This window comes from Lynx rufus, unplaced genomic scaffold, assembly GCF_022079265.1.
Source record: "Lynx rufus isolate CCGP_SWC_20201006 ecotype Redwood Valley unplaced genomic scaffold, mLynRuf1.p SCAF_15, whole genome shotgun sequence".
NCBI lineage: Eukaryota > Metazoa > Chordata > Mammalia > Carnivora > Felidae > Lynx > Lynx rufus.
In genome coordinates this window covers 47,852,867-47,875,027 of record NW_025814829.1, presented here as the reverse complement: position 1 = coordinate 47,875,027, position 22,161 = coordinate 47,852,867, and the positions used below count along the sequence as shown (strand labels likewise).

Sequence of the window (22,161 nt, the reverse complement as noted above, 5' to 3'; positions counted from 1 at the left end):
ATTACTGTTTTTAATGGCAAAATATAATAAGCAATGTAAGGATACATCAGTAGGGATAGTATTAAATAATATAAGGCACACACAATAATGAAATGTTGGAAGAATCTAGAGCTATATCTGTTAGCATGGGTAGATCTCAGAAATATGTCGAGTGAGAAAACAGTTCCTACGTTGTGGTATTATAAAGTATTGTCTTGAAGGACATACACCAAGTCACAATGGGAAGAGACCAGAAATTGGTGGAACTCAAAGGGAAATTTAGCTTTGTCCAAAACTTTCTGAAAAAAGTTTTAAAAGAAAACATATTCATATCTAACTTGTTTAAATAAAAATTAAGTTTAAAAACTAAAACATAAATTAGCATTACATATGCTTTAGTTATTAATCAGTCCATATTTAGAGGAAAGAACATAGACTGTGTAGATCTAGCCAGACTTTCTTTGTATAGTACAAACTCTGCTCTTAATGTGTTCTCTGCAGGTACGACCCCAAAACAAACCAATGGAGCAGCGATGTGGCTCCCACAAGCACGTGCAGGACGAGTGTTGGTGTGGCGGTGCTCGGAGGCTTTCTCTATGCTGTGGGGGGCCAGGATGGCGTGTCCTGCCTCAACATTGTTGAGAGGTGATTTCTTTAAATCATTTTCATTTTTTTAAAAGAATATAAAGGGCTCTTAAGACCTAAGAAACAGCTTAGGACACCAGGGGATCCACTATTCAGTGGATATCCCATGGGCTTTGGGGAAAAGTTTTCAGTTGATCTTAAGTGTAGGAAGATGAAAGATATAACCCGATTTCCAAACTGTTATACTGCTTAAACCTAACAGTGAAGAGTTGGAATCATATTTTAAATTACCTTCTATATATGATACCAAGTGTACCGCTTCTACAATCTGTTCTCTTTCCCCAGTACTTGAAGTGTATTTAGTGACTTTGCCCAGACTTCCTCCAAAACAATGATTAAAATAATAATACTCTGTCTAGCGCATCTTACAAATACCCCAAAGTATATGGATTCTCATTAATTCTTGAAGTCTACTTAGGAAAATCTGGGTTGGCTGCCAAAGTTTGATTTATACTTTTACAAATCAGTTAATTTTAGTGAAATAGATTCTGTTCTTAATTTCTTGCTCCATCAGCTTTTTGTCACTCTACCCTAGAGATTGGATTTTGGAGGTTTGTGTGTTATGATTATTGTCAAGAACATACCCTATTTCATTCTCACTTCTTAAAAGGAAATGCTTCATGACTCTTCAGAATATTTCAAATAGCATTTACTGGTTGGGTTACCATGTTTAAGTTGAAGAGTTTAACTCTGCCTTAAATAGAGATAAAGTTGCAGGTAACTCTTGAAAGCCATTTTTAAAATTATTTTTCTGTGAAGAAACTTATTTCTCCACTTTCGAAACTCTTTGCAAGAGGATTCTGGGAAGATAGCAACAAGTAATCTCTCTAAATTCCCATGTAAGAACAGAGCAATAGATAGTGAAGCTACAAACCTAGGAACAAATTATGGAACTTGGTTGGATGACAGGGTGAATGTACTTAACACTACTGAACTGTACACTTAAAAATGATTACAGTGGCAAATTTAATGTATATTTTGCCACAGCTTTTAAAAAGCCCTATGGGCAACATTGAAAATAGAACTAGGAGAGAGAGTATCCCCATAAACACCAAAACACCAGTGGGCAAAGGCAAAGTACCAAAAGCCACAAGACCTACATGATATCAGTGTCTGTGCAGGAGAAAATACAGAAAAGCAATCGAAGTATGACATATATAAGAACAGAAAAACCCCAAAATAGACAATATATATTTATTAGGAAGTGTGAAAGGAAAATTTAGGACCAACAGCTGAGACTAGGAAGGGTTTTTGCTCACTCCTAATATAGAGTAAGTGCAAGCGACCTATAATAAGATCTGAATGACTTAGAAAAGAGTTGTTCAACCTCAGCACTATTGCCATTTTGCACCAGATAATTCTTTGTTGTGGGGGGCTGTCCTGTGCACTGTCACATGTTTAATAGCATCCTTGGCCTCTTCCCACTAATTGCCAGTGGCATACACCTGGTTGTGACAACCAGAAGTCTCTAGACATTGCCAAATGTCCCTGGATGGGGAGAGGAGTGGTGCAAAGCCACTGCAGTTGAGAACCAGCTGCCCTAGAGCCATCTAGTCCCTAGGAACCCTCAGAACTGACCAGCAGGATGACCTTCCAGAACAGTTCCCACACTTCTGGCTGCAGGATCAAAATTGAGCAGGACAGAGTTATTATCCAATGGGAAGAGAAGACCAAGATGAAAAGGAGGACCAGTGAATAAAACCAATAAATCTCAGGAAGCAAACCACTCTACTTTTTTAACACTATAGGAAAAAACTAGAAAAAGCTCCGTGAAGTTAGAAAAATTATCATGAACGCTCCTCAAGACAACTCATTTCATGTAAAAATGAACAATAGCAAAGCATTGAGGTTAGATCCAATACAGAGTTAATATATGGAGAGAGAATAAGCAGCAGAATAACATCTCTATAGACAATAAAAGCACAGCAGAAAGACACGCCCACAGAACAGATCAAAACTGTAAGCAACTATTTCACAATGTGCTTAATGACATTAGGAAAATGATGCAAGATATGAAAACACTACATAAGTCAGAGTTAGAAAAACCCAAAAATGAAATGGCAAAACTCAGAAAAATATTAGAAATGAAAGGAAAAATCACTTCAGAATGAAGACTAAACTAGAAATAAAACAAGTAATCCCAGAAGATAAATAGAAGGTGAAAGAGGAAATGTTTTAAAATAAAAAAATAAAGGAAATAAAAGGTTTTGAGAGAGAGCAATAAGTATTGAAGACAGGTAAAAGTCCAGTATGCAAATAATAGGAGACCATGAGGAAGCAAACCAAAGCAAGAGAATGGAACAGATGCTAAGAACTATAATTCAAATCTGTTCTAAGAAAAAAAGTGGAAATTGTTTATTGAAAGGTTGCAATGTATCTTCTGAATACTGACCCAGAACAATCAACATCAGTACCTATTCTAATAAAATTATTGGACCTTGAAGAAAAAGGAGATAAATTCTTTAATCATCAACAAAAAAGTACATATTACTTATAAGGGAAAGAAATTTAGATTTACCATCAGACTTTTTGAAAGCAATATTTTATGCTAGAAGAAAATGGAATAACATATTTAGGCTAATCAAAGAAAATGTAAGCTAAGGATTTTATGCCCAGAGAAACTGAAGTATGAAGGCCACAAACTGTTAATATGTAAGAAGTTAGGGAACACTGTTCCCATGAGTCCATACTGAGGAATCTACCACAGAGCTTCAGACAAAATTGCTAGAGACCTTGATAGAGGGTGAGCATGAAACATACAGAGAATCCAGGAACTCTGAATAAAGGGTGCAAAGAGAGAGTAGCTTGCACTGGCTGTATGCTCAGTTAGTACAAAGGTGGTACAAGTATTTTCAAAAGTGGGAGGAGAATGGGAAGAGATATGCAAAAAGAATTGTAATTCTCCTCAGGGACGTTGAAGTGATAGTATTGCTATTCTGAGACTGCAATGTATATGTGGAATAAAGAAAATGGGTATGGGGTTATTCTGATTCTATCCTCTCCAGGTTTCTTGAAAATTAGAGTTCTTGATGTGGAAGAATATGAATGTAAAATAGAAGTTAAATAAAAGACCTTGTAGCCTAAATTTCAATTTGAATTAAATTCCTCATTTACAAATAATTATATTCTAGCTCTGTCAATTGAAGAGGCCTAGAAATAATGACCAACTAGTGGCAGTGAACGTCTCTATTCCTGGACTGGGTCTTGAAGTTCCATTTCCCTAAAAGAAACCAGGGCTTCTTGGAGAAATGTCTGTTTCCAGATTTAGGACAGGAAATGTACAAATAAGCCCAGACCAGCGTGTCATACCAGAATACAAGCCATCTATCAAAGACTAGGAGATGTCAAAGAGAGTCAAGAACAAACTTGAAGGTGTTCCCACTTGACCAAAGATGGGACAGTTTAAATTTTAAGAGACAGTAATTATGATTGATTAAAATCCAATAAATATATTTAAATCTATGAGTTCCTACTGACATTTTTTTAAACTCTACTTAGTTGCCTTTAGAAATCACAGGGAATTAATTTATCATCTTGAGTACTAGTAAACAAAGTGAAAGAAGCATGCCTATATCCAACCCTTCTTATATGAACTGTATCACATATGAATTGGGTACAAAATAGTAGATAAGAGGATTGTTTCTTTATAAAAATATCCAAATGAGGGAACATAAATGATTGAATATCACCATTTTGTAACACTCAGTAAATAAATAGACCTAGGTGTTAACAATTAACAGCTGCTAACATACCACCTTCCGTAGTTTTGCCAAAGGGACCAAATGTGGTCTGATCAAACTTCTGAATCCAGAAGTTCTGCCAATTTGCAGAACATACAGAGGACAGACCAGTGCATTGAACTGCACTATGAGTGTCCAGTCAATCAAATCCATGTTGTGGGAGAAATTGCAGGTTGAATACCCCAGGTTCTAAAGGATGAATTGGGGGGGGGGGGGGGAGAGAAGGGCTATGGAGGAAAAACCTGTAGGTAAAAAGAGACTTTAAAAAAACTACAGTGAACAAGAGTAAGTGTCTAGGGATGCACACTTGGGTGGTAAAAACTGTAAAGAAATACAAGGAAGTGATTACTGTAAAAGTCAGGATAATGGTTCTCTTGTGTGGAGGAAGGCATTGAGTTTGGAAAGGGATACATCCAAAGGGCTTCCAGTGTGAAGGGCAAACTTATTTTTCTTGACCTGGGTAGTGGGCTTTCCTTGTAATATCTCATTAAACTATACATTTGTTTCGTGTGGCTTTCTAAATCGATGTTTTATTTTACAATAACAAGTTTTAAGAATTATGCAAAGACTTCAGCTTCCAAGTAGAATGCAGTAAGTAGTGACAGCCATCACTCCCACTGCAACAACTAGGGGAAAATGAGAGCACAAATATACTTTTTTAGGGGCTCCTGTGTGGCTCAGTTGGTTAGGAGTCCAACTCTTGATTTCAGCTCAGGTTGTGATCTCACAGTTCGTGTGTTCAAGCCCCACATCAGGCTTCGTGTTGTCAGCGCAGAGCCTGCTTGGGATTCTCTCCCTCTCTGTTTGCCCCTCTCCCGCTCACACTCTCTTACTCAATTGCTCTCTCTCAAAATAAATAAATAAACTTAAATATATATATATATATATATATATACATATATATATGTGTGTGTGTGTGTGTGTGTATACACACATATATATACATACATACATATGTATGTATATATATGTTTGGGTTTTTTTAAACATCAGAGACATGTGAAAGTAACAAGGACTAGATGAACTAAAATTCTACTGAAGAGGAAGCCCATTTATGTGAGCTGAGATCATCAGCTATTTTCTTCCCTGGGGGCATTTGCCAAGTGTGAAGGGTTGAATATTGCACTTGTCTTAGGCCAAAGGATTCTCCTAGAAGAGAGGTATATCAGTAGAACTTTTAACAGTCATGCAGGTTGACATGACAGATTGGAATCTAGGACAATTCTAAACATACTGCTGTTTTTCCCCATGAGATGTTTTCTGAATGCTAGGATAGCTCAGTCTCGAGGGAACCAGGGTGAGTGAAATCTCATGCAATCTTCCAGTGCTTAGAAGATAAAGCCCTGCTGTGGGGAGGGGCTTACAACAAATACATGACAGCTTTCATCCTTGAGACATTTGAAAATAGAGGTGGACAGAGTCTAGCAAAAGCTCAATTCCTGATTGGACTGAGGCAATCAATATTTCACCCTACCTGCCTAATACAGGGAAGAGTGAATCCACTGTAGGCGGTGTGGGAATGAGGGGGTAATACCAATTTCACCTTCTAGGATTCCATTCCTTTATAATGTGCAGCATACGATAAAAAATTATGAAACATCTGAAGAAACAGAAAAATATGGCCAATAGCTGAGAGAAAAAAAAATAGAAGCAGACATTGAAGTGATCCACATTTAGAGTTAACAGAAAAAAACTTTAAGTATAATAAATACATTAAATAAAATAGAGGATAAGATTAAAACTGGGTAAAAGGTTGGAGAATTTAAATATAGAATTGGAATCTAAAAATAATATGTGTTCTACAACTGAAAAATACAATCTCTAAAATTAAGAGCTCAATGAAATAAGATTAAGTAGACACAGTAGAAATAGACACAGCAGAAGACCGAGTTAATGAACTCAAAGACAGATTAATAGAAAATACCGAAACAGAGGAAGAACAGAGAAAACAGCATGGAAAGAACAGATTCTCATGTGTCCCAGACACTCATGGGACACAGTCTAACATACATGTAACTGCAGTCCCAGAAAAAGAGAGATAATAGCAGAAGCAATATTTGGAGACAGAATTTTTGGCTGAGAATTTTCCAAAAGTGATGAACCATAAACTGTATTCAAAGTGCATGAACTCCAGGAAACCTTCACTAACTAACCATAACCTTTCTCCAGGGCCTGCATTCTCCAGCATTTATATTTCTGCTTCTTTCATCTGTATTAGTTACCACATTCTCAGAATCTATTTGGAGGTTTCTCCTTTGAGAACATGCTCCATCTCCCTCTCTTGCTTCTTAAGAGCGAGGTCTATTTTTAGTACCCTTTATTGTATTTTATATTTCCTGCAATATTGATATAGTTTGCTATACAGTACTTAAATATACTAACAGAATTTCCTACCCATGTAATAAAATGTCAGCACTATTCCGATTTTTATCATATTTACTTCTGAACACTAGTGATTTATCAATCAGGACCCACTGAGGAAAACCGAAGCTATATCAGTTATTTGACTACAAGGAATGCTCAAAAATTGGCCAGCAGATATGGAAGGGCTGAAAGAAGTGAAAAGAAGACACCAAAGTAGCTGTAGGAACCCAGATCTGGGAACGCAAAGGAGAGAGATCAGAGTTACGGGAGCCTAGAAGCCTAGAGGACAGATCCCACAGAGCCAGAACCATCGGCACCCAGGGAGCTGGTGCTCTGAAAGCTGTGACCCTTCTGCATGAAGGGTTCTCTTGCTGGCTATTTTTGGAAGATTGTATTTTCCAAAGATGGTTACAATACCTGCCATTTCACATGCTCTTCGTATAATTTGACTTTGACACTCTTCTTACTGAGAGGTGGGATTTATGTTTCCTCCCTTGATTCTGGGTCGCCTTGCAAGAACCCCAACAGTGGCAGTATTTGACTCCTGGGGCTAGGTCATAAAAGGTGATACATCTTTCACTTGGATCTCTTGGGGCACCTTTGAGGCCTTGAGCTGCTTGAGGTTGCCATGCTGAGAGGAAGCCCAGATGAGCCGGCATGGAGAGACCCTGAGGCTACTTGGAGAGACGCCTGGCCAGCCCCTAGCTGCCTTAGCATTCTGCCCTTCCAGCCTCAGCCCCAGCCTGAGAGCAGCCAGACACCTGAGCCAGAACTTCCCTGTGAGGCCCTTCCCAAATTCCTGACTCATGGGAACAGGAGAGTTAATAAAATTATTTTTGAATCCCTAAGTTTGGGGGTGACTTACACAGCTGTGGTACTCTTACCTCAGGAGCTCAGAGGAGGTGCCTCACAGAGCCATGACTAAGACCTCCAAGAGGCACAACAAGGCTAATTTTAGAAATGCCAGGAAAAGGCTAGAAGCTGCAATTCGCTGGTTCCGTCAGAGCGAAAGGGACTTTGCTGAGACAAGGCTGACAGGGTTGGCAAACACGCAGAAAGGAGCCTGTCCCTTCTCCTGCCCTGGACTTCCAGCGTCTGGTCCTTCCTCTCAGCACAATCTAACAGAGAGCCAGCTTGGCTGAGGAGAAATGCTCTTTTCAGAGTTCTAGCCCTAGCATCACAAGGCAGAGTATAGGAAACAGCTGAATAACAGACACAGGCACAAACTCTAAGATTTCTCTTCCTAATAACCAAGTAAATTATGTTAGATTCTCACTGTGCATGTGACCATAGCATGTATCCAACATATCTTCAGCATGGTTTCACATCTTATGAAAAAGTCCTCACTTAATCAAAACAGGCGTGCGGTCTTTGGTTTCTCCCTCACTGCAGGTATGATCCAAAGGAAAACAAATGGACTCGAGTGGCTTCTATGAGCACCAGAAGACTAGGCGTGGCTGTGGCTGTGTTAGGAGGGTTCTTATATGCCGTAGGTGGCTCTGATGGAACATCTCCACTCAACACAGGTGAGTCCCTTCCAAGGTCAATGTGGTTCCCCCAAAGCAGCATATTCCTCAGGAGAGTCACCCTACAAAAAAGTATAAAAATCCAGGTGATCCTATAATTTTAAATTACAAATATAAATTACAAAATTTAAATAATTTATATAATAATATATTTATTTAAATAATTGAAAATTATTTGCCCCCTAAAAGAGTACAACTGTCAGCTCTTCCTCGGCTCCTTCTGCAGCCATAGTGTTCTACTGTATTCCCCAAATACTTCTTTCTCCTTTCTCTTTGCAAGCTTTGGAATTTATAATGAATAAAAGAACTGTTTTCCCAGTAGGATTATTTCCCTGCCCCACCCCCAACCATCTCTCCTTAAAAACCAAAACAAACAAACCTGTATTATAATCTAAGAATAAATAAAAACTTACAGCTGTAAGCTGGTTTATGTGTTAGTCCTCTCTTTTTAGAGATAATGGATATTTTTGCCCGAGGATATTGTTAGTGTGGCACCCGCATCAGATTCATTGTCACTTATCTTGTCTTCTGCTTATAGTGCAGTAAGAATATAGGCAAAGGGGTACGAGAGCACAGAAGCTGTCTGATCATGACAATAAATTAGTAGTATGGAATGGTGCCTACAGGTCTTACAGTCCGGTCTCCTCATTTAAAGATAAGGTGGGGGCGCCTGGGTGGCTCAGTCAGTTAGGTGTCCGGCTCTTGATCTCAGCTCGGGTCATGAGTTCAGGCCCCAAGTTGGGCTCCGTGGTAGGCGTGAAAACTACTTAAAAAAAAAAAGGATAAGGTGAGGCCATGAGTCATATTGTCAGAACTAGAACTGAGGCACCTTTCCACCATACCATACCCAAACCAAGCCCGTCCCTGATGAGATTATATTGGTATTGTGGAAAGATACACAAGTCCGTCTCAGAAGCAAAAATCAGATTGTGTATCAAAAATATGTGTTATCACAAAATCTTAATGGCTATGAGGAAAACTAGAGGTGAGAAGAAATGGTTGAATGGTCACTTACTACTTTTCCCCCTACAGTGGAACGCTACAATCCTCAGGAAAACAGATGGCACACCATAGCCCCTATGGGGACCCGGAGGAAACACCTAGGCTGTGCAGTGTATCAGGACATGATCTATGCCGTAGGAGGTAGAGATGATACTACAGAGCTTAGCAGTGCTGAGAGATACAACCCCAGAACTAACCAGTGGTCTCCAGTGGTGGCTATGACATCCCGCCGTAGTGGAGTAAGTGCCTCGCTACTGAAAACTTGGGGAAAAAGCACCAAGAGACGGTTGTGTGGGAGAGCTCTGATCTGTAAAATACCAGGACAGTAAGGAGGTGCACTATTTAGGCAAAACAACCCCTGCTGCTTTTGTACTGGAAAAAAAAAGTAATTTCTCTTAATTGCTGTTATCTCCGGTGGTTAAATATTTCAGTCAATTATATCTTTAATGATAGAATTATTCTTTGTGATTTATCTTTCATCAGTTGTTTTCCTAAAAGACATTGCCCTATCTTATCCACTACCTTATCTAACTTCACCCATATTCATCCCTCTCAATTAGAGCTAAATATTCCTAACTAATTTCTAACTAGTTTCTAGGTAATATTCTAAGTAGTTGGCACACCAGTTCAAATGTTGAGGCAGAAACATACCTGGCCTCACCACCAGTCCCCACAAATAGGTTTGAGTCTATCCCATCTGTAGTCTAGACCTGGTCAGGCTGACCTATGTCAAGTTCTAGACCATGGATGACCTGTGACTACACGAGACTTTCAGGGTGAAGTACAGAATTCATCCATCCTAGGACGTTTGCTTCAGAGGGAACTGTAATCCATAAACCACTGATTGTGTCAAGAGTCCATCGATGTCGGACAACAAGTGGGAAAAGCCAGCAGTAGTTAAAGAGTCCATGATGTGAGGATAGAAGGGAGTAAATTCTGGTTCGCACAAATCAGGGAATACCACTGGTACGCATCGGCAGGTCAAAGCATTCCCATGCCTGTGGCTCTTTATTACTGGTGGCTAACAGCTTCTTAGTCACACTCCTGTTGTTCTCACTGCTACATTCTGACGATTTAGCAAAGATTTATTTATTTGTTTATTTGTTTAAATTTACATCCAAGTTAGCATATAATGCAACAATGATTTCAGGAGTAGATTCCTTAATGCCCCTTACCCTTTTAGCCCATCCCCCCTCTCACAACCCCTCCAGCAACCCTCTGTTTGTTCTCTATATTTAAGACTCTCTTATGTTTTGTCCCCCTCCCTGTTTTTATATTATTTTTGCTTCCCTTCCCTTACGTTCATCTGTTCTGTGTCTTAAAGTCCTCATATGAGTGAAGTCTTATGATTTTTGTCTTTCTCTGACTGACTAATTTCACTTAGCATAATACCCTGTAGTTCCATCCACGTAGTTGCAAATGGCAAGATTTCATTCTTTTTGATTGCTGAGTAATACTCCATTGTATATACATACCACATTTTCTTTATCCATTCGTCCATCGATGGACATTTGGGCTCTTTCCATACTTTGCTTATTGTTGACAGTGCTGCTATAAACATGCGGGTGCATGTGTCCCTTCAAAACAGCACACCTGTATCCCTTGGATAAATACCTAAGAGTGCAATTGCTGGGTTGTAGGATAGTTCTATTTTTAATTTTTTGAGGAACCTCCATACTGTTTTCCAGAGTGGCTGTACCAGTTTTTAGCAAATATTTATTAAGTGCTTACCGTGTGCTAGGAAAGCAAAAATGAGTGTGACGACTCATCAAGGAGTTCCCAATTTAGTGAAGGAACTTGAGATGTTTACAGCTAACTATAAAAAAAATTATAGTGACAGCACGTGCATTATAGGAAAACATGGGAGAATATGCTTAATGTGTTTAGGGCAGTGAAGAGACTTACCAGAGAAAGTCGCATGTAAACTAGGCCATAAAAGAAGAAAAAGATTCTCTAAAAGAGGGAGAGAAAACACCAGCCAAGGAACAATGTGCAAAAGTATGGAGGTGTGCATATGTGGATCTTGAGAAACTTAACAGAAGACCATGAGGGAAGGGAAGGGGAAAAAAATAGTTACAAACAGAGAGGGAGGGAGGCAAACCATAAGAGACTCTTAAATACAGAGAACAAACTGAGGGTGGATGAGGGGGTGGGGGAGAAGGGAAAGTGGGTGATGGGCATTGAGGAGGGCACTTGTTGGGATGAGCACTGGGTGTCGTATAGGTAAGCGGTGAACCACGGGAATCTACCCCAAAACCCAAAAGCACACTTTACACACTGTATGTTAGCCAATTTGACAATAAATTATATTTGTTTAAAAAAAGAAAATACTTTAAAGACAATGAAATTAAAAAAAAAAACAAACTGAGGGTTGATGGAGGGAGGTGGGTGAGAAATGGGCTAGATGGGTGATGGGTATTAAGGAGGGCACCTGTTGTGATGAGCACTGGGTGTTGTATGGAAGTGATGAATCACTGAATTCTACTTCTGAAACCAATATGTAAACCAACTAAAATTTAAATTAAAAAAAGAAGAAAAAAATCTTAAAAAAAAAAAAAAAGTATGGAGGTGTGAAAACGTGTGGTATTTTCTGGGACCAGCAGTTAAATCAGTATTATTACAACATAGGGCACATAAGGAGGTGAGGCTAGAATGGGCTCTTATGGGTTTCTGGAGGGCCCGAACAACATAATAAGGACTTTAAACTTAGGCGGTAGAGAGGCTTCGTTTTTAGAGGAGAGTGACAGCATGGGTATTTTAAACAGAATTTTAGTGGCAATTTAGGTAGTGGATTAGAACAGGCAGATACCAGAAAAGTGAGAGCCCTTTGGAGGTTCCTACTCCCAGTGATGCTTTTCTAAAATTTTAAAAAATCTGTTTTTGACTCTGTGTAAATACTTTAATTGAATATATAATTTTATTGTTCCAACAATGTAGTAGATTTTTGCCATAACTTTTTTCTCTGTATTCAAGTAAGCCATAATATAAGGCCTTAAAAAATATCTTTTAGTAAAGATTTATGTAGAAACTAGTGTAAATTTTCCCAGTGATTCTCTGGCTTCTTCAGCAGCCACTATGTTTTGGTCCTACAGGTTGGCCTGGCAGTGGTGAATGGGCAGCTCATGGCTGTAGGAGGCTTCGATGGCACAACGTACTTGAAGACCATTGAAGTTTTTGATCCTGATGCAAATACATGGAGGTAACGTTTAAGCTATATTGCAGATCACCTCACTGCTGACTGGAAAATCATGAGCATAATGTTGCCTGTGACCATCAGAATCGGGCTGGTCAGTACATTGAGAAGTGCTTTTGTGGTACTAGGAAGAGAGCTCCAAGTTACCCCTATTTGATGGCTTATTTTGACTTCATTGCTCGAAAGTGGCTGACATCTTACAAAATCTTCTCTTTAGTAACTGTCCAGTTTTATAATAGAGATGGCAAACACAGAAAAAAAAGTCTCCTCTCTAGCTTCATCGTGTGCAGCTGAGGAAAGTGAGGCACTGAGAAATGAAATGAACAAGTTAGCGACAGAGTTAAAATTGGAACTTAGATCTTTCACTCCTAATCTGTCACAATGTTTTGGTGTTCTTGTAGGTAGCTTTATACCCAGGAAAAACAAATTGCAGTTACTTTTAAAAAATTATAGTTTATTTCATTTTTAAGCCGATTGTTTTCTTTAAGCTTTTAAAATCTTTTTTTTTTAATTTTTTTAACGTTTATTTATTATTGAGAGATGGAAAGACACAGAGCGTGAGCAGGGGAGGGGTAGAGAGAGGGGGAGACACAGAATCCGAAGCAGACTCCAGGCTCTGAGCTGTCAGCACAGAGCCCGACGCGGGGCTCAAACTCACAAACTGCGAGATCATGACCTGAGCCGCAATCGGTCGCTTAACCAACTGAGCAACCCAGGCACCCCTACTTTCATTTTGTTTTAATATAATTTATTGTCAAGTTGGCTAACATACAGTGTATACAGTGTGCTCTTGGTTTTGGGGGTAGATTCCCGTGATTCATTGCTAACATACAACACCCAGTGCTCATCCCAACAAGTGCTTTCCTCAATGCCCATCACTCATTTTCCCTTCTCCCCACCCCCTGACCCCCATCTACCCTCAGTTCTCTGTATTGAAGAGTGTCATACAGTTTGCATCCCTCTCTGTTTGAAACTATTTTTCCCCTTCCCTTCCCCCATGGTCTTCTGTTAAGTTTCTCAAGTTCCACATATGAGTGAAAACATGGTATCTGTCTTTCTCTGACTGATTTCACTTAGCATAATATTCTCCAATTCCATCCATGTTGTTGCAAATGGCAAGTGGGGGCATCTGGATGACTCAGTCGGTTAAGTGACCAACTCTTGATTTCGGCTTGGGTCATGATCTCATGGTCATGGGATCGAGCCCTGCATTGGCATGGAGCCTGCTTGGGATTCTCCCTCTCTCTCTCTCTCTCAAAATAAGTAAATAAATTTTAAAAATTAATTAAAATCTTTTTAAATATATTATTATTCTATTTTAAAGTCTATTAAATTTTAACAGTCACTTTTAGGGAGGAGTCTACATTTTATTGAAGAGATTTAACTATGTTGGGGCGCCTGGGTGGCTCAGTCGGTTGTGCATCTGACTTTGGCTCAGGTCATGATCTCGCAGTTTGTGAGTTCGAGCCCCACGTCAGGCTCTGTGCTGATAGCTGGGAGCCTGGAGCCTGCTTCAGATTCTGTGTCTCCCTCTCTCTCTGCCCCTCCCCCACTTACGCTCTGTCTCTCTCAAAAATGAATAAGTGTAAAAAAAATTTTTTAAAAAAGATTTAACTATGTTAAACTATATAGGATTAACTTTACTTTTAAATCCTTGTCTTAACAATCTTAACAAATCTTTCCTAAGTACTTCTTATAAATTCACATAAATCAGATAACTCATGCATTTATTTTTTTCAAAAATTTTTACAAATTTAGCAAAATTCTCTTAAATTTTAAAACAAAATCATAAGTCCAGATCTTTACTCAATCACACGTTTTATACTCGATTCACAAAACTAATTTGATAGATGCCTTAATATGCCAGAGTTGCTTAAATATTACAAGAACTTAAAATGTCAAATATATAGTTAATTCTCAAACTTAATACAAAATGTTAATACTATAGGTTGGATGTACCTCCTGTCTATACTTAATTCCAAATATTAGCCTTCTAAGAAAACAGTTTTACCTTCCAAGCAACATGGGTTTTCTTTCTCAATAAATTTGGCTTATTTGCCTAAATACATTTAAGGGAACCACAGATCCCAGTCTGGCCTGGGATGTGAGGCAGCAGACATTCTGAAAGATCTTTTTCATGAACATGAAAGATAAGCTGAGATCTTTGTAGTCCTTATTCCAGAAGGGTCTGTCTCATAGTCCATTCCTGCTGCATTCTAAGTAGACATTCTGTAAATTTGAGCCTGTAACTACCCACCCAGATCTTTTCGTCATTCTAGAAGGTTCAGTTAATGAATGTACTGAGATCTTTTTATAGTCTTCATGTCTGGGAAAGCCATACTTTTACAGATATTTAAATGACAGGCTTTGGATTCTGCTTCTCTCATGTCTCTGTAAGACTTGGTCACAATACTGAAGTCAGACTAAAAGTCAGATATTGTAGCACTTTGGGCTTCCGCATCACATTTTACAATCTTGGTTCATTAAGTAAAGATAGTATTGCTGAGTGAGTGTTCTAGACCCTGGGATACAACAGTAAACAAAACAAACTTCTTTTTTTTTTTTTAATGTTTATTTATTTTTGAGAAAGAGTGCAAGTGGAGGAGGGGCAGAGAGAGAAGGGGACAGAGGATCCGAAGCAGGGCTCGAACTCAACGAACCATGAGATAACGACCTGAGCCAAAGTTCGTTGCTCAACTGACTGAGCCACCCAGGCACCCCAAACAAACTTCTCTGAGACTGGAAGTAACATATCAGGGGGTAGAAGCTCTATGGTGACTAGCAAAGGGGGTGGGAGTGTCCAAGGAGGAGTTTCCACTTTAAAATGTAGCCTAGCAGGCCTCACTGCAAAGGTAAACATTTTAGCAAAACCCAGTAGAGGTAAGGGAGAGATAGCCGGAGGTTTTTATGAATAGGAGCCCCCTCCCCCCTTGTGGCATATTTTCTTACCCACTCCGCTTCCTTTTTTAGTGGAAATTTGAGAAGATAGCCAAATTTTCTTCTGACTGCTTAATCACTATGATCCTATGTAATGACCTGTTTCTCAGTAACTATCACTAAATAGAATTAGTAACATATGACCAAGTAATATTTAGGAAATTCTTAAGAACCATCTTTTGAGAGATTACGATCTCCATTTTTGTCTCAGACTTAAAACCAGTTTTACCTTACGGCTGTAAGGATCTAATCCTCTTTTCCATGGAAATCTGTACTTTTGAAGATGGTCTTGTTCACAAACTCGATGCTGACCTTATTCACTCCTATCCAGGTTTGTTCCATAAAGGAGGAGGCTTGTAAGAAGACATAGAAGACAAAAGGATAAAAATAGTTGCTGTTTAGGCAGAGGGAAGTGTGGGTAGGAAAATCATATAGCCATGGTCAAAATTAGACACAAAAATGTAGAATATATGATTCTATGTAATTGTTTGAAATCAGTTTAGGTGTAAAGTTTTAAAGTCATGTGGATACGATGCTCTTATTCTTAAAACAGTATCCTATAAGTGAGACCTTTTCAGCCAGTGTCTTAAATAATTCTGCTACTTGCCAGTGTTCAATTCCAGCTCCTAATCTTTGGAAGAGATGTATGAAGCGAAATTAGTTGTGCAGGGCGCCTGGGTGTCTCTGTTGGTTAAGCGTCCAACTCTTAATTTTGGCTCAGGTCACGAGATCACAAGTTCATGAGACCAAGCCCTGTGTTGGGCTCAGTGTGGAGCCCGCTTGGGATTGTCCTCTCTCTCCTCACTCTCTGCCCCTCCCTCCCCTGCTCATGCTCTCTCTTCCACTGTGTCAAAATAAACACATTAACTTTTAAAAGAATAAAAATATTAGTTGTGATAGAAAACGTGTTTTATTAACATCTAAGTTATAGAAGAAACAGTGTTTTTTCCACTTTGAAATCTGATTTTATTTTTCTTTGCAGGTTATATGGCGGGATGAATTACCGTCGGCTGGGGGGTGGTGTAGGAGTTATTAAAATGACACATTGTGAATCCCATATATGGTGAACATCTAGAAGACAGTCGTATACGCTCCTCTGTATTCTGAAGAGCTTTGACTTTGGAGCTTTGTACAGCTCAAGAAAACATTAGAACAAATTTTATTCTTTGCCGGTGCCTCAACATATGGAAATATAAATACAGTGAAAGTACTTCAACTGCAAGATGCCACCTTTGCACAAAAATTTTCAATTCTGTGCAGAATATTTATTTTTGGTTTTAATTTATCATAGGTTTTTTTGTTGTTGTTGGGTTTTGTTGTTGTTTCGTCCTGTTTTGCTTCGGACTTAACCTTCCTCCCACTAAAAAAGGAAAAAAAGGATAGGAAAAAAAGGTAAAAAACTCCCAAGCAGCAAAAGTTAATTTCTAAGATACTAAGTTTGAAAATACTAATAAGGGGAGAAGGGCTGTACACGATCTAGTTGTTATCGCCAGGCACTCCATCCACATGGCTCCACTACTTACAAGGACCACCAGTGACAAAGATAGGGATGCAAACTGTATTATTTGGCCATCATCCTTGCACTAAGCACCAGAAGACTTGAAAATATTAAACAAACAAACAGAAAGGAAACACTCATTTTAAATAGTACAACTCAGAAGGAATATTGGATAGATAAAACCAGGACTCAGACACTAAAGTTTTCATCAGTGGAAGTTTGCATCTTGTTTCCTTCCATACGAACTTGTTTTCCACTATATTTAAAGTCTTTTTTCAAGATGGTATTTTCATAGAATTTCTGGTAGCTCCAGAGCTCTGCTCAGTGCCTCTGTAAAAACACTATATAATTCTTATATGCTGTCGAGAATCCTCCGATAGAATCATGTGCTACTCTGCAAGACTTTTTGCTCAAAAATATTACTGACTGAAACAACTTTCCTTCTTGTTTCCTTATTGCTACTAAGGACCAGCAGGGAGAAACGTCTTCTCCCCAGCAGTGAATACTGTTACGCAATTTACACTTGACGCTCAGGCCTGCTGAAGCTGAGGCTGACCTATAATCACAGCCCCCAAGAGAATGAATTCTTCAGTTCGTGTAATAGTACATGCTAATGAGTAAAACTGAGGCATTTTATTAATAAAACCTTGGTTCTTTTATACAAACTATATATCATTATCTTCATTCTATAAAGCCACTGTTAACTACTTCTCTCAAATTGCACTTTCTGGTGAAAAGTTAAAATTTTTAAGGAAAAAAATGATACAAATTTCAGTGGTCAAAGTTTTATCATTGTGTTCATAGAGCAATTTTTTCCAGTGTATTTTGCAGGAAAATCTTTGAATAAGACTTTAACCACAACCAAAAGGAATAACCTTCTCCTCCCTCCCCCAACTACAAAAATGTTTGGCAACTTTGTGTTTACATTTAAAGATCATTTGCACCTTTACAAGGAAAAGAACTAAGTATTTGGTAAACAGTTGTTTACATGTATCATTTATGCTTTTTTCTAGCATGTATAACTTTTTTAAATAAAGGTAGTATTTACCATAAAACAAGTTTTGGTTAATGCTTTTTAGTGCTTGTGTCTCTGCTATTTAGTTTCTATATCATTTGTATTTCCTATATGTGAAGTTGTAAGTACTTTCAACCTGAAGGAATAAAGGATTGCCAGCTAGAATTATGAATTTTTATTATATATTTTATATAATAGTATTTTATCACCTAACCTCTAAACTTATTTTCTGGTGGAGCACTCAAGAATTATATACTTTTGAGCCAGAAGGACTCCTAACAGTCATGTGGGCCAAACCCATTTATTTGCTCTAAGAATGAAAACCAAAGAAGTCCTCACAAAGAGTAAATAAATATGGTCAATGAATAGAACCAACATTAAATAACATTTCCCCAAACTCCCACTCCATTTCTCTTTCTACGCCACACTGCTACTCCAAGCCTACTTGAAACAGGGCCTAGAATTAAATATACTAACAGACTTTGACTAAATCTGGTATGTAACATCAAAAAATTATAAACACTTTTATGAGATCTTTACAGTACCGTATCAAGTTAGTCTTTAAGACCAAAATCACGTATTTCACAAGACTCTACTATTGCATAAATTGTAAGAAAAGGAGAGGAGTAAGAACAGGAACAAAATCCTAGGGATTAGACTCTCCATAAGTAGCCAAGTTCCCAGTAGGAGCAATTCACAGGACAGTGATTCAAGAGCAGAAACCCAGCAACTACAGTACTGGCCAAAGTGTTCATTGGAGCCTAAGGAGTTATTTTTTCCTTCCACTGAAAGTGGTCCAGTTTTATTACTGAATAATATGTACTTATTATATAAATGACATTGCTATAGAAGAATATTAGCTTATTTGCATAGTGATTTCCACAATTTTACGAAGAATCTTGGAGTTGGGTTGGGCTGGCAATCATCTTCATTTTATTAGTAAGTAAACTGAAGCTTAGAAAGTTAAAAGGACATGGTGGAAGCTGAACCTCAAACCACATCCCGATTCCAAATCCATTGTTCTCTATACCACTCTCCAAACTAGGGGGACGCAGTTTATCTTGTATCCTTCCCTCTCTCTGGACCCAAGAAGAACTGTTGCTTTCTCCATCTCTTCAGCTTTTTCCTTGTTAGGGACACAGTGGCTACTTCTAAGCTCTTCATATGAGGAACCGGAAACTGAAAGTGAAAAGAAATACAAATCATAAATTATCTCAACAGGTGCAAAAAAAAAAATGATTTGACAAGATCCAACAGCCATTCATAATAAAAACCCTCAGCAAATTAGGAAGAGAACTTCTTTAATCTGACAAAGGGCATGTATGAAAAACCTACAGCTAACATCATATTTAATAATGAAATATGCTTCCCCACTAAGGAACAATATAAAACTACTCACCACTTCTATACTGATGCATAGGGGCACTTGTACCCCAATGTTTATAGCAGCACTCTCAACAATAGCCAAATTATAGAAAGAGCCTAAATGTCCATCAACTGATGAATGGATAAAGAAATTGTGGTTTATATACACAATGGAGTACTACATGGCAATGAGAAAGAACGAAATATGGCCCTTTGTAGCAATGTGGATGGAACTGGAGAGTGTGATGCTAAGTGAAATAAGCCATACAGAGAAAGACAGATACCATATGGTTTCACTCTTATGTGGATCCTGAGAAACTTAACAGGAACCCATGGGGGAGGGGAAGGGAAAAAAAAAAAAAAAAAAGAGGTTAGAGTGGGAGAGAGCCAAAGCATAAGAGACTCTTAAAAACTGAGAACTGAGGGTTGATAGGGGGTGGGAGGGAGGGGAGGGTGGGTGATGGGTATTGAGGAGGGCACCTTTTGGGATGAGCACTGGGTGTTGTATGGAAACCAATTTGACAATAAACTTCATATATTGAAAAAAAAAAAAAAACTACTCACCACTTCTATCTGCCATTATGGTGGAGACTCTAGCCAAGGCAATTTGGCAAGAAAAAGAAACAAAAGGCATCCATATTGAGATTAAGTAAAACTGTCTTTATTCACAAACAACATGAATCTTGTATACAGAAAATTCTAAGGAATTCACTGAAAAATGAGAATAAACAAGTTCAGCAAGGTCACACAATACAAGAACAATATATACTCACAACAAAGAATCCAAAAAATGAAATTAACAAAGCAATCCAAATGTATAAAAGTGCAAGCATATTTTTGAAAGGCGCATCTTTAAAAACACAAAACACATAAAATTATCTTCCTGTCATTATCTAGAACAGATGTACATGTAACTCTACTTTGAAACTGCCTGGCTACTTATCTATACAAAATAAAATAATTTTCACTTATTTTGGAAAAAAAACCCATTCTCAATAGCATAAAAAAATACTTAGGAATAAATTTAACAAAAATAAAAGTGCAATACTTGTATGCTGAAAACTATAAAACACTGTTAAAATGGAAATTCTGAAATGGAAAGATATCCCGTGTTCATAGATTAGAAAACTTAATATAATTATGATGGCAGTACTCCCCAAACTGATCTACAGATTCAACACAACCCCTATCAAAATCCCAGCTAATTTTTTTTACAGAAATTGACCAGCTGACCTTAAAATTCTTTGGAAATGCAAAAGACCCAGAATAATCAAAACAACCTTGAAAAATAGGACAAAGCTGGAGGACTCACACTCCCCGATTTCAAAATGCACTACAAAGCTACAGTAATCAAGACAGTGTGGTACGGCGGGGCCTGGGTGGCTCAGTCAGTTAAGCATCTGACTTCTGATTTTGGCTCAGATCATGATCTCACCGTTGTGGGATCGAGACCCATGTTGGGCTCTGCACTGAGCATGGAGTCTGCTTGGAATTCTCTCTCCCTCTCTCTCTGCCCCTCCTCTGCTCGCATGCACCCTCTTTCTAAATAAACTGAAAAAAAAAAAAAGTGTGGTACTGGCATAAGGACTGACATCAATGAAATAGAATTGAGAGTCCCAAAATAAACATCTGTGGCCAATTGACTTCTGATTCCTTTTTTTTTTTTTTTTTTGCCAATTGACTTTTAAAACAACGGTCTTTTCAATAAATGGTACTAGAACAAATGGATATCATTATGCAAAATGATTAATTTGGATGCTTACTTCACCCCATACATAAAATACTCAAATTGGGGGGCACCTGGGTAGCTCAGCTGGGTGAGTGTCCAACTCTTGGTTTTCAGCTCAGGTCATGATCTCCCGATTCCTGAGATCTTGCCCCACATCGAGCTCTGCGCTTCCAATGCAGAGCCTGCTTGGGATTCTCCCCCTCTCTCTGACCCACCCCCGCTTGCATGCTCTCCCTTCAAATAAATAAACTTAAAAAAAAACTTCAAAATGGATTACAGACCTAAATTTAAACCTAAAATTATAAGATCCTTAAAAAAACATAGGAATAATTCTTTGGGACCTTAGATTAAGCAACAGTTTCTTAGACACAGCACCAAAAGCACAAGAAATAAAATAACTGATAAATTGGACTTCATCAAAATTAAAAACTTGCATTTTGAAAGTAAATGAGTTCACTCTGGTATTTCCAATTCAAATTTAACATTACAGAGTTTCTACTTAGCTTACTTTATAATTGTATGTCTTTTCTTTTACACTCAAAATCTTGGTAATATTGTTACATGTTTTATCTTATTACAAACAGTGGTAAAACAACAATACCAATATTATTAATCACAAGATAACTGAGTGCAACTTAAATTCCTTTGCTGCTCTTCTTTTCCTAAGACATAGCTGACAATGTACAGTCAAAATACTAGGATTTAAAGATACTAAAAATAATTATTTGTGTGATTATGACAAGAACTTAATATAGTTAGGTTCATTTGTTTTCAATTTTTAAGATTGCCTTTTCTTTTTGATCTAATTTTCAGAACTATCTAAAACACTTAGGGGCGCCTGGGTGGCGCAGTCGGTTAAGCGTCCGACTTCAGCCAGGTCACAATCTCGCGGTCTGTGAGTTCGAGCCCCGTGTCAGGCTCTGGGCTGATGGCTCAGAACCTGGAGCCTGTTTCCGATTCTGTGTCTCCCTCTCTCTCTGCCCCTCCCCCGTTCATGCTCTGTCTCTCTCTGTCCCAAAAATAAATAAACGTTGAAAAAAAAAATTAAAAAAAAAAAAAAAAAAACACTTAAATGGTGCCAAACTATAAAAGAGGAACATTCAGATAAGTTTTAACTTTAATTTCTGTCCCCTTTACCCAGTTCCTTCCTTCCCCCTAGTTAGTAACC

At 38.2% G+C, this 22,161-nt stretch overlaps 1 protein-coding gene across 1 annotated transcript in view; it reads left to right on the top strand.

The window, feature by feature from the left end:
- KLHL20 (kelch like family member 20) overlaps nt 1-18,064 on the top strand; it is a 64,202-nt gene extending 46,138 nt beyond the window's left edge. The window contains exons 8-12 of the mRNA XM_047076989.1: nt 481-624; nt 8,121-8,254; nt 9,287-9,495; nt 12,349-12,455; nt 16,369-18,064. Of these exons, the coding sequence (XP_046932945.1) occupies nt 481-624; nt 8,121-8,254; nt 9,287-9,495; nt 12,349-12,455; nt 16,369-16,453 (679 nt within the window). The 3' untranslated portion in view covers nt 16,454-18,064. The remainder of the gene's footprint in view (nt 1-480; nt 625-8,120; nt 8,255-9,286; nt 9,496-12,348; nt 12,456-16,368) is intronic.
- The last annotated feature ends 4,097 nt before the right edge of the window (nt 18,065-22,161 follow it).